At 31.7% G+C, this 27,233-nt stretch overlaps 4 protein-coding genes and 1 non-coding gene across 5 annotated transcripts; 3 read left to right on the top strand and 2 right to left on the bottom strand.

Moving 5' to 3' along the window:
- Nucleotides 1-1,487: 1,487 nt before the first annotated feature.
- LOC105782266 (40S ribosomal protein S25-2) lies at nt 1,488-3,428 on the bottom strand. Its single transcript, XM_012606896.2, has 4 exons — nt 3,275-3,428; nt 3,067-3,141; nt 2,825-2,959; nt 1,488-1,860 (listed from the first exon to the last, which is right to left on the bottom strand). The coding sequence occupies exons 1-4, from the start codon at nt 3,275-3,277 to the stop codon at nt 1,747-1,749; spliced, it is 327 nt and encodes a 108-aa protein (XP_012462350.1). The 5' UTR covers nt 3,278-3,428; the 3' UTR covers nt 1,488-1,746.
- A 1,316-nt stretch (nt 3,429-4,744) lies between these two features.
- Nucleotides 4,745-4,839, top strand: TRNAY-GUA (transfer RNA tyrosine (anticodon GUA)). The gene is made up of 2 exons: nt 4,745-4,781; nt 4,804-4,839. It is a non-coding gene; the product is annotated as a tRNA-Tyr (tRNA).
- Nucleotides 4,840-14,989: 10,150 nt separating this feature from the next.
- Nucleotides 14,990-16,154, top strand: LOC105784372 (uncharacterized). Its single transcript, XM_012610230.2, has one exon. The coding sequence runs from the start codon at nt 15,283-15,285 to the stop codon at nt 15,970-15,972; it is 690 nt and encodes a 229-aa protein (XP_012465684.1). The 5' UTR covers nt 14,990-15,282; the 3' UTR covers nt 15,973-16,154.
- Nucleotides 16,155-18,125: 1,971 nt separating this feature from the next.
- Nucleotides 18,126-22,714, bottom strand: LOC105783403 (diaminopimelate decarboxylase 2, chloroplastic). The gene is made up of 8 exons (XM_012608839.2): nt 22,121-22,714; nt 21,042-21,216; nt 20,430-20,579; nt 19,960-20,121; nt 19,399-19,584; nt 18,733-18,855; nt 18,562-18,651; nt 18,126-18,477 (listed from the first exon to the last, which is right to left on the bottom strand). The coding sequence occupies exons 1-8, from the start codon at nt 22,618-22,620 to the stop codon at nt 18,397-18,399; spliced, it is 1,467 nt and encodes a 488-aa protein (XP_012464293.1). The 5' UTR covers nt 22,621-22,714; the 3' UTR covers nt 18,126-18,396.
- A 918-nt stretch (nt 22,715-23,632) lies between these two features.
- On the top strand, nt 23,633-26,913 carry LOC105783402 (phosphatidylinositol/phosphatidylcholine transfer protein SFH3). Its single transcript, XM_052626871.1, has 13 exons — nt 23,633-23,678; nt 23,816-24,080; nt 24,165-24,264; nt 24,365-24,631; nt 24,769-24,846; nt 24,928-25,029; nt 25,124-25,173; nt 25,266-25,367; nt 25,462-25,612; nt 25,682-25,805; nt 25,925-26,310; nt 26,437-26,511; nt 26,626-26,913. Exons 1-13 carry the CDS (start codon nt 23,633-23,635, stop codon nt 26,644-26,646), a joined length of 1,767 nt encoding a protein of 588 aa, XP_052482831.1. The 3' UTR covers nt 26,647-26,913.
- Nucleotides 26,914-27,233: the final 320 nt, after the last annotated feature.

Raw genomic sequence — 27,233 nt, 5'->3', positions numbered from 1 at the left:
TTATGTGACAAAATATTTCACGTGGGATGCTGCTGCCTTTCCTTAACAATTCAACGACAGCTTCTCTCTCTTTATATCAACCATGCAGTGTATTTTTCTTTTTTTTTCATATCCATTTTATTGTTTATCTTTAGAGCTTATGGTCATTCTTTTCAATAATATCGTCTTTTAACATACGTTCTCTCTTAAGAGCATAATGTATTTTACTATTACATTCAATATATATTTCTTGATACAAGACGTTACCACTTTCTTCCTGACTCATGGAATTTTCCTATTCCATTTAAAGTAAGGCAGGAAGGAATTGAAGATGTTGAAAACGTGGTTAGGGCGTTTGCTTTGAGTATCTAGAAATGAGCTATACTGTAGAGGTGGACCTTTGAGGTCAGAATCCTGGCCAGTGGCCATTACCACCACTAAGATGTGTTAATGACTTGCAGGACAGCTTTTTGGCAATAATTGGTTTGGAGCTGTTCCGGTTGCCTTCAATATAAGAAGGCTTTGTAATACAATTTAATCAATGTCTAATTAGGCTCAAACTTAATCAAATTCCTTTCCTACTTCAAAGAATATATTGAATAAAAATTGAAAAGCAAAGCGCAAATTTTGATGCTAGTAGCGGTGTGCTGGTTAGGTATATGATGTGCACTACTTTCCAAAAAAGGAATAACCAAATTGTAGCAGACAACACAGGCCCATTTCCTGAATAGTCGTAAAATCAATCACCAATAGTTTTGGCACCCATCACCTCAACAGTTAACTCCTCCAATAACAGTATCGCAATTGAAATAGTGGACACCCCCATGTTGGATCTTGCACTAAGCCTCCATTTAGTGGTTTCGCCTTTTTTATTTTTTAATTGATTGTTATATCCTTGGCATCTTGCTGTTAGATGTTTGTTGTTGGACTATATAACCCAAAGATATTATCTTCCTCGAAAGCCACAAGCAACGCTCGAAATCATGACTGCAGAAGTGCTTTGAGTGTGAAGACTTTAAACCCACAAATATAGTGGTCAAGTATTTCGGTTGTATCCTAAAAGTCCGAGGGTTCAATTTTCATCATTCACAGAGCTCTTCAGCAACCAAAGAGTTAAACCCACAAATACACCTCCACATTATCGGCACAACGCTCAAACAATGTTCTACTAGCTCAAAGCAAAAATAAGTTTGGCTTTTGTTGGTTAGAGCTCCCCCAAGGTTTTAAAACTAGAACTACAGGTGATGCAAGCAACTAATAACATAGTAACATACTATAAATGCATCCTTCAAGACTAAAGCTTTTCGATAGTAAAAAGATAAGGTTCCTGGTTAAAGCAAAGATGTGAATCTTTCAAGTTTCAACCCATTTCCTCAAAATAACACTTCCCAAATTCTACATTTGCTCATAATCCTACAAGGTTGAATATTTCCAATTAAGGCGGGCAGCTGGCCTCAGTCTGAACCCCAGACTCCCCAATCCCAACAAATATCCATAAAACAATAATATAAAGTATGCAACAAAACATTTTAGGATTGAAACACTAAATCAACATATGAATCTCACATTAGAAACAAATTTAAGAGAGCTGAATAGTAAGTCTGAAAAGTATCAATTAAACTAGAATGATAAAAAGAGAGTATCTCACACATTCTAAACCAAAAAAAAAAAAAAAAAAAGCGGCGGCAGTAAATAAATTCACTTAGAAGTCAACTCAACAATCAACGGCACTATTGCATGGAACTAAGCAAAAATATAACGAACCATCTAGGTGTTTGTAGCCCTAGTGTAAATCTGCTGGCTTGAATGGGCAGACACCAACCTAATCAATCCTCTTGCCATCAGTTCCCTAATAGCCTTCCTTGCAAGTGATCCATTTATCTGTGAAATGAATACAATACCATGTTAGGCATATTACTGGTAGTGCGGCTTTCATTTAATAGAGCTCAGGCAAGCATCTCCAAGCAGACAAATACAAAAAAAGGGTACCATGACACGAGACCAACATACTACCCCATACAGTACAAACATTAATCAGACAACATTAGCCTATGAAAATAGCATTTCAGATTGCCACTCAATGCTTTTAGCTGCCCTATGAGGTGTCATTCTATTCCTACTAGCTATTAGAAGCCATTCAATAACCAAACACCAGGATAAATCCATGGCAAAAAATTCCCACCATCCAATTCCAAGTTTCAAAGTAAGGGACCCAATTGTGTCTATTCATGGAACAAGTAGCAACTAAAGCCTAATTTTAAGACAATGAGCAGTGCATGCCAACAAAAAAATAATAAGTAAAAGTAAAACAACATAGAATTCCCAGATCCGGACCTCCATTACCAGAAATAGCTATCTCCCCAATGATATTCGAATTGTCATGCACGAACCTAATAAAGGAACACTGGTGATCCAATTCAGTAAGACTAATGATCTCAGCAGCCTCTAATTTTATTACAAAATGATTGAATAAAAAAACAATACACAAACTTCAAATTTCATTTCTTTAAAATTATGTATTTATATAAACAAAAATAACACATTAGTTAGAAAAACGTTTTTATGTTCCAATTAATCGTATTTCGTTTCTATTAAATAAACCTGAAGACTACAACTATTGACTTAGGTTTCATATAGGAAAAGTTTTGCCTTCTAATTTTCGTTCCTCCAACTGGACCGGTATGCATTTCTAGCAGACATTGATCCAGACAAGAGATAACAAATATCGAACTAAAATCTAACGGTTCCACGAATAAAAGAGCAATGCAAGCATCGAAAGGGGGAGAAAATACATAACCAAAACAAATCATTAACTTAAAAAACAGGTAAATGAAATGAAAAGTACCCTCATACGATCAGATAGGATAGAGGGAGTGATGAGCTTGTATTTAGGAGCTTCAGAGAGAAGCTTGTCATAGGTAGCCTGATCAAACAGCACCATGTTATTCACCTTCTCCTTTTGCTTTCCCTTGCTCCACTTCTGCAAATACCCAAAAAGAAAAAGCCCATTTTTTGATCAAGTCATAAGAAGCAGAAAATGAACCCCAATAAATACATAAAATGAAACATATAATAATAAAAAATGACCTTCTTCTTCTGCTTGCCACCTCCAGACTTTGCAGGCTTGGATGAAGGAGGAGGGGCTTTGTCTTTCTTCGGTGCCTACAAATCCAAGTCAAAATAGCCCAGAATTTAGTTAACAACCTAAAAGCAAACTTTGTTTTTGTTTTTGTTAGTGATAAAAAAGAGGGTGATAAACCAGGTGTTGAATAATGGAGGAAGGGGATGAACATACCATGGAATCTGCCGAAGTGAATAATGGAAAAGGTGAGGGGCTGTGAGAGGTTTGTCAAACCCTAGGGTTGGTCGGCGCTACCTGAGCTGAGAGTGTGACCACAACGGGAAGAAGTCTTTTAATTATCAAACTGAAACCCTAAACCATTGACAAGCCGAAGATAAAGGCCCAGCCCAACTAAAAGTGACAATGGGTTGTACTAAGCCCACTAAAACTTTAAAACTTAGACACTTCTAAAAAAACTCATTGAAATCCCTTGCATTCGTATGAAATTTAAGGCTCCGTTTGGTAACTTGTAAAAGCTTTTCCGTAAAAGCTTTTCAGGCTTTTTTGATGTTTGGTTGGTTGAAAATGATTTTCTATGGTAAAATATTTTACAAAACACGGGAAAAGAAGGTTTTTTTTAGGAAAATATCTTACCCTTTTGAATTCGTTAAGACATTTTCCGGAAAATGACGCCTTCTTCTCCCCTTTCCCCTTCCCCTTCCCCTTCCCCTTCTCCTTCCCTTTGGGTTACAAATCAGTTTGGTCAAGGACCTTTTCCAGTTCCTCCTTCATCCAGGTAAGGCTCCTTCTCCTTCTTCCGTTCTTCATCTTCTCTTCAAAGTAAAAGTCCGTCGCATATCTTCTCTTCTCAGCATATTTTGTTTCGTAAAAATATTGTAAAGTATCAAATTGATCACAGAAATATTGTAAAGTACTAAATTGGTAATATTACTATTTTATAGGAACCAATTTATATATTAAGCATTGTTTTAAATGTTGACTTCTGGTTTTGGTAGCCATATATTTGGGAGTAGAGGTGTTCATTAATCGGGTCGGGGTTAGGTTCGAGTAGAACTTAAGCATGATATTAACATACTTTATACTTGTCTAAGCTTGGTCCGACCTGAAATATGAGCTTAAAATTTTGTTCAAGTTCGTCTATATTTACAAAAGACTAACCCAAGTTCATTTTAGGCACGCCTATATATTTTTTAAAAAACTTATATTATTTTAATTAAATATTTAATAATTTTATTTTTTTATTTATTTAAATTTTTATATAGTCATCTTAACATTTGTTTAATGTCTACATTAGAGTAGTATTATATATTTAGTATAGATTTATCTTTTTAATATGTTATAATTTATATAATATATAAAAATAACATAATATAAAGTATTATAAACTTAAAAACGAGTCAGGCCAGGTTCAAGCATATTTTAAACGAGCCTACTTTTTTTAATCAAGCTTATTTTTCGAGCATAATATTTTTACCCAAACTCTCTTAAATTTCAAGCAAACCTTTAAACCTAAATAAATAACTCGATTCATGAATAGGTCTAACTGCAACATGGTGAATCTTATAAATCATGTATCAATTGTATGTTATCTATATAAATAAAAATCTGTTATCACTAATGGTATAAAGTCAAGAAAACCAAAACTTAATATTTTTAAATTGTTTGCTAGCAGCTAGCACAAGACCGACCTTAGCTCAGTTGGTAGAGCGGAGGACTGTAGTGGGCATAGCCTTGCAGTAAAAATCCTTAGGTCGCTGGTTCGAATCCGGCAGGTCGGATGTTTTCTAAATTTTTGCCTTTTCGGTTAAATTATGCTCGAAGTCCCTGTAATAATCATAAATTTAGAATTTAGTCTTTCTAAGTTTATTTCAATAAATTTTGTCTCTTTACTTTTTAGATTTAATAATGCAAGTCCAATTATTAATACTATCAAAATGCTTTTGTTAAATTCAAATTCATTGTACCACTATTTTCTACGTCACATGATTATCATTTTTTTCAAAATGTCACACCAATAAAATTAATAGAAGAATTTTAACAACGTTAAAAATTAGATTTAAATTTTGAAACCTAAAAATCGAGAAACTAAATTACTAAAAAAATCAAATATAAAAAGAAAAACATAAAAACTTCAAACATATTTTATTTTTCTATTATTTTCCTATTTATAGAAAAAGTTGAGGTAAACAGTAGAGGTGTTCAAACGTTTAACCGAACTAGTATTAACCGAATTAACCAAAGTTTTTAATCCTTTAACTATTAACCGAACCAAAAATTTTTCAAAAGAAATTAACCGAATCGAAATATTTCAATTAATTCGGTCGGTTAACTGAATTAACCGAAATTTATATGTTTTTTTTGTTAAAACAAGTATAAAATATATCAAAAAAATAAATTTATAATGTTCATTTGATCGAGTTAACTGAATTAGTAATAGCCTAATACATGTATTAATATATAATATTATTTATTAAATTCAGTTAATTACTCGATTTCAAACCGGATTAACCGTTAACCAAAATTCCAGAAAACCTTTAACCGACCTCCAACCGAATTAGATCGATTAACTGACCGATTAACTGAATTAGATCGATTCGATCAATTAATTTAATTTTAATCGAAGTTTAAACATCCTAATAAACAACAAGAGAAATAATTTATTTTACTTGTTACACCTTATGATGTTGATAAAATAAAGAAAAACCAAAAGAAAGAAGAAGAAATAGTGGGATCCAACTCAATAAACTAAGAATCCGACGTGTTTTGATAAGCAAAAACCAAAGGCATAATAATTCTAAAATCACAGATTTATAGAATATAATCAAACAATGTATTCAGAATTTCAGTCGATTCTTTGCTCCCGTGTTATTGAATCAGCTCCCACTCACTCCTCCTCCCTCTATTTAATACATCAACAACATTAACATTTCCCCTATTCCATCTACTATATAAAATATCATCTTTAATCCTTATATTAATCGAGCCAGATTTTGGGTTTTTTTTTTTTATTGTCGAGTCATTTGTTTATGTTTGAAGGTCTGTTCGAAAAATGAGAAGGTTTGAAAAAAATATAGGCCCGAAAAATGGATTTGGACAAAAGATAAAATTCGTTTTCTAAATGGTTCGAAATTTGCCTAAAAAACTTTTACTGCTACTTGGTGTCATTTTGACGTTGTTTTGCTACAATTTTGTTATTATATTACTGTTATTTTGTTTTTATTGTTTGGATATTGTACAACTCTTGTTTTATTATTAATTTTACTAGTGTTTTAGAATCATTTACCTGCTAAGTTGTAATTACCTTAGGGTTATTTAAAAATATTTTTTTTAACAATTTGTCGGAAAATATTTATTTTAATTTTTTAGTACATTTGATGTATTATATTTTTAAATTTTATTTTTATAGAAAAAATTAATACAAATGGACCAAGCTCGAGAAAATTTTTAGACCCATTTTTTGGGTTGAGTCCTAGCCTAAAAAACAGGCTTAACCCATGATCAAGTCTTAACCAAATTTTCTTAAAGAAAGATATATATTTAATCAAATATGTCGGTATCTCTTTTATGGTCAATGGCTTTAAGGAAAAATCAAAGATAATGGAGGCATGTTAAAGAAAAATAAGGATGAGTTTGGATGGGTGATTGAATGCAGTGCGGGGCGGAGCGTTTAGTTTACTTTTTGTCTCAGGTTACAGTATCTAATCTCACAGTGTAATGACCCAAAATTTATAGGCACCGAAAAAATGAGTTATAGGGCCTCCATTTTAGTAAACCGAGTTCGTAAATAATTATTAGGAGTAATCATGAGTCTAGTTGAGTGTTTAAGTAGGTTCAAATTTGGTGAATTTAGCTTAGTTAATAGATATTAGGAAAAAGGACTGAATTGAATAAGGTGCGGAAGTCTAATTATAGATTAAAAGAAGATAAGGGGGACTAAATAGGAAATTAAGCTTATTCTGATGAATGAGACGGCAAAGCATAAAAATCTTTGATTGTTTAAATATATTATTATTGTTATTATTTTATTATATTATAAATTAAATTGATTATATTATTATATTATGAAATAAATTAAGAAAAGATAAGTGTAAGGTGAAAATAAAATACAAGTGTATTAATTTAAATGAGTACATTTGTATTATTTATATATAATTAGAAAAAATATTTTTATTTATTATTAATTAGTAAAAGATTTTATATGATAAATAAATTGAAATTATGACAAGTGGATGGTGATGATAAAATACAAATGTAAAATATATGTGTACATTTGTAATATTTATAATTGTTATTAGATAGATATTTATTCTTATTTTTATTATTTAATTGATATTATATTATTAGATCAATGAACAAATTAATAAGTTAACAGATGTATGGTGATAATAAAGTACAAGTGTAATAAATCATATGCATACAACTGTAAAATACATATTTATTTACTTAATATTTAAGAAATAATAATAATTATTAAGTTACTATAATAATATAATATACTAAAGTAAAAGAAAAGAAAAGAAAATGGAATTGAAAAGAAACAGAGAAGGAAAGAAGAAAAGAAAGAAAAGGAGAAATAGGATTTTTAAAGTTTGGGGTTTAATTTGGTAAGTCAATTTAGTCCCTTTTTTATAATTTTGATGTTTTGGAGTCCTAGAGTTGAATATTATTGAATTTAAGTTGAAATTTTGAAAATTAGTAGATTTTTAATAGGGTTCATGTTGAATAAATGATTGAATTAGGCGTTTATTTGATAGAATCATTGATTAGAATTGATTAAAAGATTAAATTGTAAACTAGGCTATAAGTTTTGTGTTGTAGGGACTAAATTGAAAGAAATTCGAAATTATGAAATTATTGATGAAAATTTGATAGTTAAATTTAAGTTTATATGGAATTTGGATAGGAATAGGATATACATTGTAATGGAAAAATAGATGAATTTAGTTAGGACTAAAATTGGAATTTAAGTTTAGTATTAAATGTAAATTAGTGATATATTAATGATTGTAAATTATTTTAATTTTCGTAGCTAACAAATAACCCGAGACATCGGCATTGAAAGGAAATGAAAAAGTTATCGAGGAGTAATCGCGAAATTCGGGTTTGTATTACTATAATTCAAGTCATTCATTATTAAAAATTAATTTTAAATTTATTTAATTTATGATAAGTAAATATTGAGGTAAGTAACTTTATTGAATTGAATTTAGAAAATTGAATTGAATGAGAAATATGTGTTAGTATTGAATTGAATTTTGATTAGTGAGTAAAAAAGTGAATTTGATATTGAAAGTACATTTTGAAAAGAAAGTGAATTTGAATTGAGAATTGGAAACCCTATTAACTAGTCGGGCTGAGTCGGATATAGTTGGCATGCCATAGGGTTGGAAGAGTTCAAGGATACTTCGACCTCGCGTCGATGAGACACTGGGTGTCACTATTTTACTTCGGATAGATTTGATGAGATACTGGGTATCACTTTACTTCGGCTTGGCCAATGAGACATTGAGTATCAACTTTGCTTCGAACTATCTAATGAGGCACTAGGTGCCAATATGGTGTGTTGGTTGGATCCGTGTATCCGCCAAAGTTCGAGTCTGTTAATAGGGGTAATTAATTGAAAAGTTAAATCGAACGAAATGAATCAGTTGAGCCATTGAAAAGAAATGTGATTGTGGAGTATAATTTGAAATGTGAATTGAATATGAAAATGTGAATAGAAAACATGAACTAAATGTTCATGAGATAAGTAATGGCATAATATGATAGTATAAGATATTAACTAATGAAAGCCAAATTGAATTGTAAATGCTGAGAAATGAAAGTTAAAAATGAATTAGTTTGATAATTTTTTTTAAAGTTAAATGATTTAATTTACTTGGTTATTATATTATAATTTGAATGATAGTAATACCACTGAGTATAATATACTCAGTACAGACAGTTGTTTTAAATGCATGAGTTAGTAGAAATTAAGGTTTATTTCAAGATCCAGAGCGATCCCGACTCCAGTACAAAATTCGGTGATGTAATCTTTCTTTTGGTAAAGTGACATGTACTTAGGTGTTATATTGGTCACTTGAAAGTGTCTTATGCTTTTGGTTGAAAATGATACTAAAATAATATTTTGATACTTGGTGTAATGAAATGGAAATATAATTATCATAACATATTTGGTATATTTGGTAACAAATTGAAATAGAATGAATGAAGTTTATTAATTTAAACAATATATGCGAATTATTATTTAGTAAATTACTAAGTTGATGTTTAAAATATGTTTAGGTGTATTTGAATATGAAATTGTATGGATTGTGATATTGGTTTTGAATTGGTTGCGGTTTGAAATTGCAGGAAGGTTAAATATTTATAAAGGGTTATATTGAGTTTTCTTTTAGAAAAAAAAAAGTGAAGTCAATTAGCAATAAAAATATTTATATGAAATTATGATTATATTATAATAAGTTTGTTATTTGTTCAAGAATTATTTGTAGATTGTTTGATATGTCCGGTAATGCCTCGTAACCCTATTCTGGTGACGGTTTAGGGTTAGGGGGTGTTACACACAACCACCGCTGTTTTTACACTAATCGCAGGTAAACCCACCCTGATTAATAAAATTATAAAATTTGAATTTCAAATGTAATCTAATATTTCAATTAAACAAATTTAAGTTCGAATTTAAGTTGTTAAAATCAATCTTAATTTTTCATATGACATCTTCCAAAACTAACACTTATTAATATAACTAAAGTCTTAAAATTTTATGTTATTTTTGGAACATGTCATCTGAAAATTAAGAATGATTTTAACAACTTAAATTCAAACTCAAATTTGTTTAATACCATTTTATAAGAGTTAATTGTACCAAACATTCTCAAATTATAACTTTAATTCTAAATTGGTCTCTAAATTTTAAATATTTTTAATTACATCTTCAAACTATATTGGTTATATTAATTAGGTCCATATGTTACTAAAATCGACAATTTAAATGTTAAATGACATGTCAGATCATATGTGACATAATTTAAAGGGTAAACTACAAAGATAGTCACTTTTATTTACCTCAGGTTACATTTTAGTCGCTTATGTTTGAAATATTATGTTTTAATCACTGAAGTTATCGTTTTATTACGAAGTAGTCACTCTACCATTAAACTCCATTACCTCCCTAACGACAGTCCTACGTGGCAATCCAAATGAGCTTTAAATGCCAACTTGGATGTCTAACTGATGGGATGAAAATAGGTTTTTAATTAAATAAATTTAATTTGGATTGCCACATAGGACATCCAAGTTGACAGTTAAAGCTCCTTTGGACTGACACGTAGAACTGCCATTAGGGAGGTAACGGAGCTAAATGGTAGAGTGACCACTTCGTAACAAAACAATAATGTAAGTGACTAAAACGTAACATTTCAAACATAAGTGACTAAAATATAATTTGAGACAAACATAAGTGGCTATTTTTTTAGTTTACCCTAATTTAAAATAAAATTAAAAAAATAAATATTGTACAAATAGATGCTTTAAAAATATTAACTTTGAGGTTCTCGAAACTTTTACAAAAACTTTATTGTTTTTTTTTCGATTATAAAGGTCTTGAAAATTTTAAAATGAAAAATGATTGAATGAAATAATTAAAATAAACTTAGATTTAACTTTTTTTTTTATTTTTATTTTGCCACTAGCTTGAAATGGATAACCTAAAATAAAGGGACAAATAGAACTCTAAACCCATCTTGTCCCACAAAGCACATTCCTCTTTTGGGAACCACTAGGTTTTAAAAAAAACTTTCCTCAACTGGGCAATTTACGAATAATTTCTGTCGATTAATGTCGTTTCTTGCTGCTCAAAGGTCCTTTTTGTGTATGTGATTGTGTTTGCAATTAAAAATTCTTGGATTTATCATGTGAAATTGTTTTACCATTCAAGTTAAATTAAAACTACTATAGATAGGTTAAAAAATAATCAGTGTCGGTAAATTTTACAAGGGTTAATTTTTTCTTTTAAAACGCATTAAATTCAAGTTGCTTATACAATATATACATGCTTTTAACACTCGAATTAATTGCTAGACTGACTGAAGGACTTTTGGTGAATGTTTTGAAGTTTAAGGATCGATTTAAAATCAGGGTTATAGTTTGAGGACGTTTGGTGAATTAGCCCTATATGAAGAAATTAAAAATCTAAATCTTGTGGTGGTAACTGGTAAGTGTCTGCCGAAACTAAAACGTCCAAATCCACGTGGCATAATAGTACAAAAGGAAAAAAGAAAAAGAGGTCTCACTCTATTATTGGTGGGTCTAACGCACAGAGGAGTGAATAACTGAATGGCAGTTAATGAAAGTACTAAAAGTAATAAAGCAGAGAGAGAGAGAGAGAGAGAGGGGTGAGGTTACATCGTTGACGTGGCAACGGCTGCTTAGTGAGTAAGGAACGGAATTTCGGAATTTTAAACTTGTTAAGGCTGCCTTCGTGCGCCACGTGGGCAAGTCATTGTCAGCATTTTGGTTCATCTTCTAACTAACGAGCCTCAAATAAAAATATGAATTTCTTAAATATATATTTAATTAATTATATAAAAATACATGTTTAAAACTTAATGGATGCTCAACAAATGTCGCCATTCGGACAAATATTTTTTAAATTATATATTTACAAATTATTGTAGTTTATTCTTAAATCCATTTGTATTTAATTATTAAAATATATTAAATTAACCGCCTATGTAAACCGGTAACATTTAAAACCTCGACATTGCCTTCAATAAGCAAGTGATAATCGGAGACGAAGTTAGAAAATTTTTTTAAGAGGATGAAATTAAATTATGATTTCGTAAAAATATAATTTTATCATTTTAATAGTTTATATCTTTATAATTTTTAAAGAATTAAATCAAAATTTTATCATCTTCAAAGGATTAAAGTGTAATTTTACCTTTATTAATTTAAAATTTCATTTGAAGTAGGTTGGGCCCCTGCTAGCCCCCTAACGCCCTTTGCGATAATATAAATATGAAGTAAATAAATAAATTAGTAAATGTGCTTTAATAATGGTTCATACATTCTCATCCAATAATATTAATACATTAATTCTATTACTTACAGGGTTGTACTATAATTAATACATTAATTTTAATTTAGGAATAAATATGTATTTTCTTTATTTTTTTTCCCAATTTTTGGATGAATGTCAATCGGCTCATTCGATTAGTATGGCTATATTTGTCAATGTAACAAGATGTGGATTCGAGTATACTCAAGCGCATTATCCCCCTATTTATGGATTGAGAAAGGGTTATAGATAATTCTATATATTAAAAAAAACAAATATGATTAGAACTTATAATGAAATTATTAAAAAAATAGATATATATTAAATTTGAGAATATATATTAAATTTGATTAAAACCCTAATTGAAGGAGAGCGAATGAATAAAAGTAAGCATTGTATAAAAATAATTAGATATTTGAAAATAGTGATTTAATTATTCAATTTTAAAATAAAATAATAAAATCTTATGCATGGTTTTGTTAATAAATACAATAATTGATTAATAAAAATGTTTTATTAAATAACTAAAAGGCTAGATGGGATCATTTTAAAATTTTAAATCAAATTATAAATTTTATCAAACACTTTCATACATGGAAACCGTGTATTTAGAATACATGTGAATAACATAAATAAATAATGAAGTAAATGTCTGAAATTAATAATAACTTGTATGCAATATGTGCGGAATTAAAAAAATAGTTTAAACTGTGAGTAAAATAAATTTTAAATAGGTAATAAATCAGATTAATAATATTAAAGGCACTCAATTTATTTATCATGGTATTCTCATTTTATTGAGTTAATATTGAGTTGACATGTGACACAAACTCAATTAACGACATTATTAATATACACAAACAACGTCGTGAAACAATTTATGTAATAACATTAAAATGTATAAAATAATAAAATAAAGCTTTGCTTGATCTTGAAGTTGTAAACTAAAAATTTTGTAAATATTAGTGCATGGGTTCAAATCTCAATATTTGTTACTTGGTATGAATATTTCATCATTAAGTAGATGTCTATCAAGATCAAAATAAATTGGCTTAAGTGTATAAAAAACCCTCAAACTTAAAACAAAAAATTAAACCCCTATTTTTTTTCACTCAATCGGGTACTCAAACTTTCAAAATGTATCAAAAAGGCCCTCAAATTAAAAAAAAATAAGTCCTGGGTTTTTTTTTTGTTCTCAATTAGATATTTGAACTTTCAAAATACATAAAAAAATGCCCTCAAACGTTTAAAAAAAAAATTTAAGCCTCTGCATTTTTTTTGCACTCAATTGAGTACTTAAACCGTTAAAATCCATCAAAGAGACCCTTTGACTGTTAAAGTTAATTGCCTCTAATTTTTTCAATTAAAGCCACGACGTGACACATGGAAAAAAATTAACAAAAAATAAAAATCAATAAAAATTATTAAATTTTAATAAAAATAAAAAAATAAAATTTATTAAATATAAGATAAAATATGAAAATAGTAAAATTTTATAAAAATCATAAAATGCATAAAAAATGCCCTTTAACCATTAACTTTAATCGTTGGCTGTTAAAGTTAACGACCCTATTTTTTTCAGTTAAAACCATCACGTGTCGCAACACAGCGTGACATGTGGCGAAAAACAAAAACAAAAACAAAAAAATAAAAAATAATAATAGTTATAAAAAATTATAAAATGCTTCTTTTGGTACAATAATTTTATATTTTTTACTAATTTTATATTTCTTTACATTTTCATAAATTTCTTACGACTTTATAAAATTTTATAATTTTTTCTACATTTCTATATATTTTACAATTTTTCAGATTTTTATTAAAATTTAATAATTTTATAACGTTTATTTATTTTTATTTATCATATTTGCCACATGTCACACAATGGTTGTGGCACATGATGGTTTTAACTGAAAAAATTAAGGGCGATTAACTTTAACGATTAATTGTTAAAGTTAACAGTAAAAAAACCTTTTTATTTGACAGTTCAAGTATCCAATTGAGTGAAAAAAAAAATGGCTTAATTTTTATCTTTTAAAAAGTTTGAGAGCATTTTTGATGCATTTTAAAAGTTTAAGTACCCAATTGAGTGAAAAAAAAAACAAGGTCTTTATTGCTTTTTTTTGAAAAAGTTTGAGGGTTCTTTATAGCTTTAAGCCAGATAAATTTGATGTATTTTAGGACTTTAATGTCCATTAGAAGTAGAGTTTTATAACATGTGTACTTCTTATCTATATAAATATAGAATTTGAATAAGTTTTATCTAGGTTAAGTTGCATTGCCTCTAAGCAATCACTTTCCATAAAAATATTCGATAACCTTGCTTTTTATGCCTCCTCCAACCCATTTGCTATTGCCCATCGCTCACATGATAGTATCGACATTCTCTCAATCCGCCTATGAAAACCAAGTAGCCATTTCCCTTGGGCAACCTTAATGACACAACCCAAAGCAGGGTAAAAGCACCATGGAGGCCATTGAATTAGGAGTCGGATTGTATTTTACCATATTTACTAAAAAAATTGATAAATTAGTCATTACATATTAGTCATTTTGTTAAAAAATTCATCAATTTTTACTATTAAAAATTAATCATTATATATTAAAATAAGGTACACCTGACATATCATATCTAACTATTTAATTACTTTAGAAATACTACAAATTAAAGTACTTTAGAAGTGGTGAGAAATGGGTAAAAGATCAATAATGCTATGGAAAAACAATAACCCAATTTATTTTTTCAATAAAGTAGTAAACCAATGGGAGGAATATAATTATAATGTGTCTTTCTTTTTCAAAAGATATTCAAACCCCAAAAGAAAAAAATAATTTAAAAGCTCATATTCCTCTGCTCTATAAATACCAATCCTACACAGATCTGAGCAATTCAATTACATGAAAATTCCCAACCCCAAAGAACAAAGTGAAGAATTACAAGAATTTAAATCCTTACAAAAAAACAAAACAGAGCAGATAATATTACTAGTATTACACCTCACTCTGTTTCCTCTGTTTTGTTTATCTTCATCTTCTTCCCTTTTTCTAGTCTCCTTGAATTTAATCACCAAATCGAATTTTACCACAAACCCATTTTTGTACTAGTTTTCTCCTTCAATTTATTTTCTTCTTTTTTTTGTTTAGTTTTTTTTTATTGTAAATGGATGCATTTCATGTAAAACTGGAGAAGCGAAATGCAACGTTGAAGCATCGGCACCAGTTACGGAAGGTGGCAAACGTGGTGAGATTCGTTGAGTTTTGTGTTCTTGTAGTACTGATAACCAGGTTCACGGTCCATCTCCCCGTCGCCGGAGATTATTTCCGAGGCTTGTCGGTGGTTCTCGTGAGCCCTCGGTTCGTGTTCGTCATCGGGAACGCTATAGTCATCATTCTGTTCGCAAAGGCCGGCCAGTTCTCGAGTCGAGATTCGGGTTCGGTAACCGATCTTTACAAGGAATTCGTCGAAAAGAGCGAGAAAAACAGGGCGATCCGTTGGTACGAGACCGAAAACAGGGGAAAACAGAGGGAGAAGAGCGTAGACGAAAACAAAACAGTGAGTCTCAATGTGCATACATCAAAGGTGACGACGATTAAGAGCTATAGAAGAACACAATCGGAGAATCATAAGACGATGAACTGCAACAAAGCTTGCAAGCAACTAAGAAAATCGGAGTCCGAAAAGTACATAAAACACAATGATTGGGATGAGAAAAGGGTGGTGAAGAGTTCATCATATCCGGAAGATGTATTAAGCAATGAACAGTTTCGCAACACAGTTGAGGCTTTCATTGCCAGGCAAAAGAAGCTTCTGAGAGATGAAGAATTACTCAGTGATTTGGAAAGATTTTGAGTGACAAAGCAAATTCTGGTGAACCCTTTTTTTTTTCCTTCTCGTTTCTAATGATTGGTCTTTAGGGTTCTGGATTTCACCTTTTCTTGTCCCTTTTGTCACCGTACGATAAAGAATGGTATGAAACATGTATATTATGCTTTTCCAATAGTTTTATGTTATGGTAATAATTTTATCTTGAATTTTAATATTTTAATTTAGATTTGATATTTTTTAGGATGAGAATTCCGATGTGGCATAAAAATATAGATAATATGATGTTCTTGTTTCATACAATTTTTCCATCTACATACACAGTCATGTACATGGTTTAATTAATCATATATCCCTTTTGATTTTTTTCTTTGTTTTTAAATATCAGAATTAAATTGAAATAAATTTTTGTTGTCATTTCACCTATAATTTATATATTTATTATTCTTGTTTTAATGAAAATGTTTGAATCTTAATTTAATCGACATAATTGATCTTTGTAACAATACACAAATTATCTTCTATTTTAGGGTTTGGGTATCTTCTAACCTCAACATTTATTTCTTTTGTTACTATAGCTCTACTTATTTTTCTTGGCTCATCTTTAAATTTAGCCAAATTATTTTTTAATGAAAAATTGATTGGATTATTAAAATTTAACAATATTGACGTGACAATTTACATAACAATTCATACGTGTGTCATAAAATTTTAAAAATGAATTTTAAAATTATTAAAAGAAGTCAATAAATTTTAAAAAATAAAAAATATATCCATGTTAGCAATGAAGTATACACAAAGAATCACACGGGCTACAATCTTAGTGGCTTTAAGATTTCTATAATTTAGTCAATTTAGCTGTTAAAAAAAATCGATTTAACTAAAATTTGAAAGTTGAAGGTCAAAATGATAAATAAAAAAAAGAAGGTCAAAGTGACAAAATAAGTAAAGGTTATGGACTAAATCTTAGTGCCTAAGATTGAAGCTTGACTTGAAAATTAGTGTTTAGGTAAAAATATTAGGTTTTTTTAAAATATGGGATAAGCTCGGGCTCAAATATTTGAGGCTCTAGCCTGGCCCAACCCATTTATTTAAGTTTGGAATGTTTATATTATGTAATTTATAACACATGAAAATTAAATTTATAGTAATATATAATACTATTATAATATAAACATTAAAAAAGATAATTATATATAAAATTATAATAAATAAAAAAATATAAAATTATTAAGTATTAAATTAAAATTAAAATAAATATAAATATATTTTTAAAATTAAAAATAATATGAAAGGACATAAATAAATTTAAGTTGAATTTGGACAACATTATAATCACATATTTTAAGTCGTATACCAATGGTTGAAATTGTGATGGTTTTGCCCATGCAATGAAAACTCGTGTAAAAGTTAAAAGAAATAAAACAAGGAATAAACTTTTAACCGGGTCAAGTTCTATATAGTCCCTATACTATGTGTTTTTTACAGATTTAATCCCACCATTATAATTTGGTTATTTCCAATCTTCTACTTTTATAAATGCATAATTTCAGCATCTAATCTAAAGTCCATCAAATAATTTGAGGTGGATTTCTAAATATGTGGTTATCAAAGTTAGGGGCGTTTAAACTTCGGTTAAAATCGAATTAACCGACCAAACTGATTTAATTCGTTTAATCGATCGGTTAAAAGGTTCTTAGAATTTCGGTTAACGGTTAATTCGGTTCAAAATCGGTTAATTAATCGAATTAACTTAATAAATAATATTATATATATGCATTAGGCTCTTACTAGTTCGGTTAATTCGGTCAAATGAACATTATACAATTATTTTTTGATATGTTTTATACTTGTTTTAACAAAAAAAAAACCAAAACATATAAAGTTCGATTAATTCAATTAACAGATCGAATTAACCGAAACATTTCGGTTCGATTAATTTTTTTGAAAAATTTTCGATTCGATTAACGATTAAATAATTAAAAAGTTCGATTAACTCAGTTAATACTAGTTCGATTCATTTAACTGTTTGAACATCTTATTTGTACAGTTGGCCAAATATCATATTAGTTTTTCTAAATTTTAAGTTTGATAGAATTAATGGAAAAAAAGGATCATAATTGATAACACATATTCTGGAAAGTTAAAAAAAGAAATGGAATGATTAGGGACTAAATCCATTATAAAACATGGTACAAGAACCCACCTTTTATTCGAGTGATGTAAAAAAGTAGAGTATTATTCTTCATGCTGAGTTATTCAGATAAGAAGATTGTATGCCCCATATGGCATCATAGTTTTGGAATGTACTCTAAATCTTGTTCATACCCTTTTAGATGCTGAAATTACCATTACATTAACTCCAATTCAAAGTACACCACATAAATCCATGAATTTTGCAAAAACAATATCCAATTTCAAGCCTCAAAATGGACACTTGTTTTGTTCAAATCACAGACCCTCGAAAAAACGAATGTGGTCTTCAAATGTCTCCCCATGCCGGATTCTGGTCACAGATCCATCTTCTTCGACCTGAAAAAAAATACATTAAGAGTTTATGGTGGTTATCTCGAAATATGCTAAACATGCAACGTATTCAAGGTTGAATTTCGTTACCCAGTACTCAGGAGGGCGCATTTTGAGATTGTATGTTGATGCCATGCTCATGCAGTAAGCACCTGCATCATGCACCACCAGGCCGGTCCCCTGCAAAAAGCCAAAAACAGAACTTCGGATAATGCAATCTCAAACGATTGATGCTCCATCTTACATTAATAGATAAAATACCTTAGCTGGGGTTGGAAGTTCTCTCTCTTTTCCCAAGAAATCTGCAGATTCACAGACAGGACCGACAACATCAAAGGTAGAGACCTCTGCATCAGGAGGTGTAGGAGAAACCAGTTCTATGTGCTGCAATCAAATATAAATGGGTCCATTGAGACTATATGGGTATAATTGCATAAACCAGAAGACACAGAAATTTTATGAGGGTGACTAGCTATGGTTTATAAAAGAAGGTAAAAACAGAAGCTAAATACAAATGCATCACAACATAGATTAAACAGGTAAGTGAAGGTGGTGCGCCAAACAGCATATAATCAACCACTTAGACACAAGTTTGAACCAATGCCAACTAGGACTGAGACATAGTTAAAACCCAATGTTAGATACATGTCAACTGTATTAGCATAAATTTTGTTAAAGGTCAAACTTGATAAATAATGATATGGTCATACCAAGCAAGACAAATATCAACATAAATTTGTCAAAACTCGAAAATGATAAATGATGATATGGTCATACCAAGCAAGATGAACTAAGTCTTTCAAATAAGAAAGATGCTAGTGATGATGAAATAATGTAAGGTAGAGAACAAACCATTCCACATTGAACAACATTCAAGAAAGGATTTTTTTAAATTCTGCATGGTGGACAAGGTTAAACAATACTTACTTGGTAAGCGTCATAAAGACTAGGACGGATAAGTTCAGCCATACTGCCATCAATGACAATGAAATTTTTTGTTCCATTAGTTTTGACTCCAGTGACACGATTCACTAAGCAGCAAGTGTTTGCAATGAGTGATCTCCCTGGTTCAATGACAAGGTTAAGGTTTCTTGAGAGGACCAATTCTCTGACCTACACCAATCACCGCCAAGTTAAGCATAACATTAGTCAAAATTAACATTCCTAAGATATGAATTTTGAAACTTTGTACTTGGGCAAACAAGGATGATGGCCATGGTACGTATCACAGCATTTTATTCAAACATGAAAGAAATTTTCATATGAACAGAAGACTAGGATGCACTTGTTACTTTATTGTATAAAATAACTTTATACAAGCTGATAAAGCTTGTAATGCACGAAGAACATAAACTGAACGCATTATGTTTCCAACCAAAATGTGATCACTATGGCCTGGAAGTCAGACCAGCTAGCCAAATAATTCCTGTATGAGTAAGCCACAGGCATCGTGACAGCAATTAGCAAGATTTACAGTCTGAGCCTTACAGTGTCAATGAGATCTCTCGGTGTGGGAAGGACGGCACCACTATGGTAGTAATCTATCCCCAAACCACCTCCAATGTTTAAATAATCTACCTCGAAACCTTGGGCACGGATTTCATCAATGTAGTTGACCATGAGAACAGCAGCGTCCCTGAATATATCCACCTAAACAACATAGCATAAGGGCTTCAAATTAGAGGTTGAATGAGCACCAATAGTTTCCATGTGCAATTCAAGAACTAGATTAAGAACAAAATATTGTTGGATACAGAAAATTGACCAAATTGAAGCGGTAGGTGTATTCTTAGAAACAATTTCAAGACACAAAACAAGTACTAGCTGATTTCGCACCAGTCAACTTGGTTATCAGAACATATTTTGGGTTAACCACTGTGAACCTGCTCTCAAAAATTGTCTTACCATATCTAAGTTGCAGAAAGTTTAATCAGATAAACATACCATTGCTAACATACCTTGGTAATGGTTGAACCAAGATGACAATGGGCCCCAACAAGCTTTAGCTCATTAGGGTGTGCCTTTACAGCATCCAGAAACCACTGCAGCTTTTCATTCCTAATACCAAATTTAGAGTTCTTGTTCCCAGTAGCGACATATGGATGGACCTACAGAGTAATAGCAAAGCATTTAGAATACATAAACCCAAAACACAGATAAAAAAATTTCTTTTTTAAAGGTCTCCCATAAGTGGACATGAGCTGGTTTAATGGTGAAAGAGCCATCATGGAGATGGAGATTGAATTATAGAGGTCAATAAGTATGTCGGTAACTAAAACTGGATGAACTTTCTGTTGATGGCACTTCAATAAAAAAAATTTACAAAGAGAATGCTTTTAAGGGACAAAAGGTATGAACTGTGCCATACAATAACTACACTAAAACACGAAGTCCAGTTAGCTTTAAACCATTTATAGCCACCCATATTTGCTAAGGTCAACTCAAAACCAAGTTTAGTCAATCTAGTTCAAAAAAGTTATCAGCTTTGTTATAAAATTAAAATTTTGTGTCAATCATATACATCATAATCTCCAGATAGTTAACACTAAATAGTACAACCACTACCTTACCTGTGGATCCACGTCTGGGTTGATCCGAAGCAACACATTAACCTTCCTGCCAGCAACTTTTGCAGCTGTAACAATATTCTCCAGATCAAATTCACTATCCACATTCACAAAAACACCTTCTTGAGCAGCTAGGATCAAATCCTCCAAGATCTTCCCATTTCCATTAAATATACACCTATAAATTTAGATATAAACACCAATCAATCTAAATAAACAGTCACAAGAATCACCAAATCATTCCTACTCAAATTAGTAGCAAACTTATGTAACATAACTTGGCAGTGGCACATCTTAAAGCAAGATAGATACATTAAAATATCATGTCATTGCAACGATGGTTGCATTGCCAAGTACAATTAAAAAGTCTAGCACCGACAAGCACAAGAGCATACCTAAAATCTTGAAAGCTATTACCTTTTATGAAAAAATTGACAAAAGGTGCAAAGGCACTCCCTTGGGGAATGTAATATCTCCTCTAAACAATTTGCCAAGGTTCAGAATACCATCTAGATAACCATTCAAACAAATGAATAACTAACGTTTTATCGGATGTTGCTTTTTATTCACTTTCTTTTTATAACTATTAGCTATTTGCTGATTGAAAGTTTAGCTAAAAATTTGTCGAGTGGTTGGAACCTCAAAATGTCCGGTTACTCCAGTATTGTCCACAGTCGGGCTTTTATCTCCGACCCTGCCAAGAGCCCTGACGAGCACACAGAATGGGAGCTACTTGGAGGCCGCCTAAACAGGCAAAACTACGGAAACTTAGGCATAGTTGGACTCAACTCCTACTTTGTGAACCCAGTAAGGTTCTCAACAGAGTCCGGAGACAAAAGACCGACAGGAGATAATACTGTGTAAATGGTCCGACCCCTTAACAAAATCCAAAGAGAACTTAATAAAAAAATAAACAAACGAGTAAAATGAAATGTACATCTAAACATAATTGATCAATAAACAAAAACCAAACTATTGATTAAAGCTTTAAGAAAGTCATATTCTTTTGCATCCAAATGTGGAACAAAATACGAAGTAGTTAGCAAAAAAAGAAGAAGCAATGTTGAGTGTAAGAAATTTACTTAGTAGGATCAAAGCCGGCATGAAGAGCCAACTTGAGTTCATTGCCACTAACAAGCACAGCACCACAACCTAACTTCCTCAAGTGCTGCAAAATCTTCAAATTATTATTCGCCTTGATGGCGTACCCAATGATGGAATTCTTCAAGCCTTCAAGAGCCTCCTTATAAGCTTCCACATTCCTAGTAATCTGAGGCTTACTGTACAAATAAAAGGGCCTCTTTTCGACTTTCTCCATGATGTCCTGAACCTTGGTATCCTCACAGTAGAGGAACCCATCAGGGGATTTCGTGAAGCAGTGTTGAAAAGTGGCGTTGAGGGTTTTAGCAGGGTTCTGGGAGAGCACAGCTCTGAGGGAGAGAGATTGGCGCCTAAAGAGATTCTTGGAGGCCCTGAGGGACAAAACGGGGAGTTGGGAAAATGGGTTTTGCTTCAAAGGATGGTTTAGGGTTTTGGGAAGAGATGAGGCGTGAGAGAGATGGTGGTGAGTAGTCGCCGCCATTGATGATGAAAATGCAGCAGCGTGTGCGTTTGTTGACTGCTAGTGCCACAGAAAAAAGGATTTTCAATTTGTGTTTAATTAGTGATAAATGAGGATTTCAATTTTGTAGGAAGCATTTTTAATTGTAATAATAAAGTTCAGAAATCAGATCCAGGATTGGGCTATTGATCCTCTTCATCGGTCCATTTCAGAATGTGGGCTCTGCATAAATATAAATGCAGTTGCAGCTCCTACTCGAAAAGTTTATTACAGTTGAATCAGAACCAAATAAGCTCAAGACTACATTGACTCGACCAATGATGACTAACCACCACTAATGTAAAGCCAATTGACTATCTTCCCCACACTTCAAAACCCAACTTATTTTCGTTTGTATGTATGTATATATATATATTTGATATAAAAAGATGATCCACGAACTTGATAAGCTTAAAACAACTTCATCAAACCCCATTCTTGTTAATGGTGGACTATTATTATTATTTGGTTAAATGATTTAAGGATTGATAAGTGAAGTTTGTAATGGGATTTCAATATTTCTATTTTAAAGCTGAAAAATGAGATGGTGATAAATGATAATTATTAGTATAACAATTGGCATGTAAGAAAAAAAATTCAGAGTTACAGATAATAAAATTCAAATTTAATCTTACGTGTGAAATAAAAGGTTTGAATGGAGTGGCATGCATATCGCTAAGATTCTATACATGGCGTTTTGACAGATACTCGTTTCAAAGTCTTTACACCTTTCATCAACATTTAACAAATTATCTTCACAACACCTAAATTTGTCTAATGTCAATCATGCCATGCTGTTTTGTATTCATATCCCTGAGCCTCCTACTTATTCAATATATATATATATATACATGGTATCATCAGTTTCTCTTTCACATATAGGTTTTTTCTTTCTCTCTTTTTTGGGGTTTAGGATTATATGATCTTGGTGTTGTGCATTTTGATTTTAGTGTTTGGTTTGCTAGAAAATTTTAAGGGTTGCAGAATTGTGATCATGGCTGATACCTTGGCTCTACCTGTTGAACCTCAAGTTAAAATGGGTGAGTCTTCCTTTTTTCTTTTTTCTGTTCTTTTTCATTCTATGATTCATGCATTAATGCAATGGGTTATTGTTTTTTGAATTTATGAAAGAGTTGTAAATGCTAGGGTTCGAATTTACGTCCTGTGTTTTGTGCAGGTCTTGAAAGATCTGATACAGACAGCTACGAGGATGAGAGGAAGAAAAAGCTTGGATCTTTTAAGAAAATGGAAGTGAGTGCCTCAAGCAAGATCAGAAATTCTCTTAAAAAGAAAAGTAGGAGAGATAGTAGAGTTATATCGGCCGCAAGTATAGACGACAACTTCAACCCTGAAGAGCTACAGGCGGTCAACGAGTTCCGTCAAGCACTCATCTTAGATGAACTACTGCCTGCTAAACATGATGATCATCATATGATGCTAAGGTCACAATCTTTCATTGACTAGATATTCTATTGCACATTATCTTTGGATGAAAGACTAAGCCATTAACTCATTATGATTTACAGGTTTCTGAGGGCAAGGAAATTCGAACTCGATAAAGCGAAGCAAATGTGGGCTGATATGCTCCAATGGAGGAAGGATTTTGGGGCTGACACAATCATGGAGGTAAAATAAGTAACATTGAATCACATTGCTATATTATGTTTGAACGCTTTCTATTCTGCATTTTGAACTTGCTTCTTTCGGGGTCGGTTTCGTTGTTCAGGACTTTGATTTCAAGGAATACAATGAAGTGATTAAGTATTACCCTCAAGGATACCATGGAGTTGATAAGGATGGGCGACCTGTTTATATCGAAAGGCTCGGTCAAGTCGATGCTAACAAGCTGACTCAAGTCACAACGATGGATCGATATCTGAAGTACCATGTAAAGGAGTTTGAGAAGACCTTTGCTGTTAAGTTCCCTGCTGCTTCCCTTGCTGCAAGAAGGCAAATTAATCAAACCACAACCATATTGGATGTTGAAGGAGTGGTATGCAATATTTGTAGCTTACCTGTATGTATGTATGTATGTATGTATGTATGTATGTATGTATGTATGTATGTATGCTCTAAATTTTGCTTCATTGCACATCTAATGCCTATGTGTTATTATAAATGAACTTGCAGGGTCTTAAAAGCTTCAACAAGGCTGCAAGGGAGCTACTTCAGCGCCTTCAGAAGATCGACAGTGACAATTATCCCGAGGTAGTCTTACTTCTTAACCACAGTTAGCAACAAAGTTTTTTCAGTAAAGATGAAGCTAATTCGATGCTTTCAATATTGTAGACTTTGAACCGAATGTTTATCATCAATGCCGGCTCTGGATTCAGGTTCTTATGGAGCACGGTTAAATCGTTCCTCGACCCAAAGACCACTGCAAAGATCCATGTAATTATATGAACTCTCCAAATTGCTTGAAGCTATACGTGATTTTGATATGTCTATAGTGTTGATAAACAACTTTTATGCTATATATGACCAGGTTTTAGGTAACAAATACCAGAGCAAGTTGCTGGAAGTAATCGATGCTAAGTGAGTCCCTTCTTGACCGATTGAAATCTTCGTTGTTTCTCTCTTTATGTACCTAATGTCTAAACATTTCTTTGTTGTGATTTCTCTGACAGTGAACTGCCAGAGTTTTTAGGCGGTAGCTGTGACTGCACGGACAAAGGCGGTTGCATGGTTTCGGACAAGGGTCCATGGAATGATCCAGCAATATTAAAGGTGTTCTTTCACCTAAAGATTGATTGGTTTCTAATGTAGCATTTTTTATTTGTTCATGAATGATTAAATGGGGTGTTCATGTTAATGATCTTAGAGAGTACAAAACGATGAGTTCAAGTACACGAGGAATACGTCGGGCATCAAGAACATAGCATGCCGAGACATGAAGATGGACTGTTCCACCGAAACAGCTACAGGCACTGCTGAATGGCATGAAGAGAAAACACCACTATCTCCTCTTTTTGAAGTAAGTTTCCTCACTAGTGTGCTTCTTAACACAAGAAATCCTGGATTAAGATAAATCATTATCATGCAGTCTCCCATCAAGAAAAAGTGCCTTGATTCCTTTGCCTATGACAAATGCATTCCAATTGTCGACAAGGGTAACGATTCTTCTTGGCCTAAATCCGTGGAAGACGAAAAACATGCCATTTCCAAAGGTTAGGTATTTTCGCTAACAGGCTAATTCTTTTAACTTTCGAGTTCCATGAAATTATGTTCTATGAACCTGATGTTGTAACATCTAACACCATCACTTTGTATTTCACCAAAACTGCAGATTGTTCCCAAGTGAAGGATGATGGGAAAGGAATGAGCACCAGCTTCTTCAGAGGAATAATGACATTCATTACGGCTATTGTAGCCATGATTCACTTGTCTCGCAACATACCAAGCAAACTAAGCGAAGCTGCCATGTACTGTGTTCGATGTTACTACTCGAAACCGAAGATCACAGGCCACGCAGCTGATAAGTTGCCACCACCACCGCTACCTATCACAAGTGACGACTACTTGGCCATGAAGAAACGCATGTCTAGGTTGGAAGAGATGGTGAGTTTTCTCATGCAGAAACATGTAGCTATGCCACCTGAGAAAGAGGAGATGCTGAATGCTGCATTAAGCAGGGTCAGCATCCTGGAAGAAGAGCTATGGGCAGCTAAGAAGGTAACATCTATACATACAACTTGGTTAACTTTAAGAACTCATACCCCCAAAAAAATCCGAAGAAGAGCATGTCTTCCTCACTGCCCTTGAAGTATAAATTGTTTCTTTCCTTTGTTGCTTATGCAGGCACTTCGGGAAGCCCTTGATAAACAGGCAGAGCTTCAAACCTACATTGACAAGAAGAAGAAGAGGAAGAAGTTTGTAAGTTACAAAGCTTTTACGGCTGCAATACTTGTCCAATCTTTTACATATGTATACATATTGAGGTGTATGTATATATATCTCACACCTCATTTTCTTGGATTGTGGTTGCAGAACCCATTCCGCTGGTGCTGAACCTTGACATTGGGTGGCGGACAGCAGTGGTGATAACTCATCCCACGGAAAAAATTGGCTTTTTTTCATAAATAACCCAAAATTTTATATTATTTACAAAAACAACTCACTTTGAAAATTATGTGCGTAAATGATTTGTTTTGAACAGTAAACATCAGTGACTCCATTGCCATTGGTGTCACCATCCTTGGTTTTTTTTAAAAAGAAATATTTACTTTGGGTGTCATCGTTGCCATTGAAGACACCGGACTAAAGTGTGATTATATAAAAGGTTCAAAGGCTTGGTGAAATAATTATCTTTTTATATTGGATAACTGGAGACGCCACCCATTAAATGCTTTTAAATTATTTGTTTATTTGCATGTTAAGTCTATCTCTTTTGAAATTAAATTTAAATAACTCTTAAAAATATAAGAATAACAAAATTAGCACTTTTTAATTTTATTATTTTTTAAAACAATAAACTTAAAAAGTTATATAAAATTCTTATTTAAATTACCTAAATATATCCTCAAAATTTTATATAACTTTTAAGTTTATTATTTTAAAAATAATAAAAATTAAAAAGGACTTATTTTTGTTATTTT

The sequence above is a fragment of the Gossypium raimondii genome, chromosome 13 (genome assembly GCF_025698545.1).
Source record: "Gossypium raimondii isolate GPD5lz chromosome 13, ASM2569854v1, whole genome shotgun sequence".
Lineage (NCBI taxonomy): Eukaryota > Viridiplantae > Streptophyta > Magnoliopsida > Malvales > Malvaceae > Gossypium > Gossypium raimondii.
This window is presented reverse-complemented; position numbering and strand designations above follow the sequence as displayed.

Bases quoted from the DNA above. Each gene is read 5' to 3' on its own strand.
- LOC105782266 (XM_012606896.2), bottom strand. The intron at 2,960-3,066 runs GTCATTTTTTAT...GGGTATTTGCAG, and splicing joins GTGGCAAGCAGAAGAAGAAG to AAGTGGAGCAAGGGAAAGCA. The intron at 1,861-2,824 runs GTACTTTTCATT...TTCATTTCACAG, and splicing joins TCCTATCTGATCGTATGAGG to ATAAATGGATCACTTGCAAG.
- LOC105784372 (XM_012610230.2), top strand. From the start codon at position 15,283: ATGGATGCATTTCATGTAAAACTGGAGAAGCGAAATGCAACGTTGAAG.
- LOC105783403 (XM_012608839.2), bottom strand. From the start codon at position 22,620: ATGGCGGCGACTACTCACCACCATCTCTCTCACGCCTCATCTCTTCCC. The intron at 19,585-19,959 runs GTAAGGCTCAGA...TGATTGGTGTAG, and splicing joins CGAGAGATCTCATTGACACT to GTCAGAGAATTGGTCCTCTC. The intron at 18,478-18,561 runs GTAACGAAATTC...ATTTTTTTTCAG, and splicing joins TGCGCCCTCCTGAGTACTGG to GTCGAAGAAGATGGATCTGT.
- LOC105783402 (XM_052626871.1), top strand. From the start codon at position 23,633: ATGGCTGATACCTTGGCTCTACCTGTTGAACCTCAAGTTAAAATGG. The intron at 24,847-24,927 runs GTAGTCTTACTT...TCAATATTGTAG, and splicing joins ACAGTGACAATTATCCCGAG to ACTTTGAACCGAATGTTTAT. The intron at 25,368-25,461 runs GTTCTTTCACCT...ATGATCTTAGAG, and splicing joins GATCCAGCAATATTAAAGGT to AGTACAAAACGATGAGTTCA.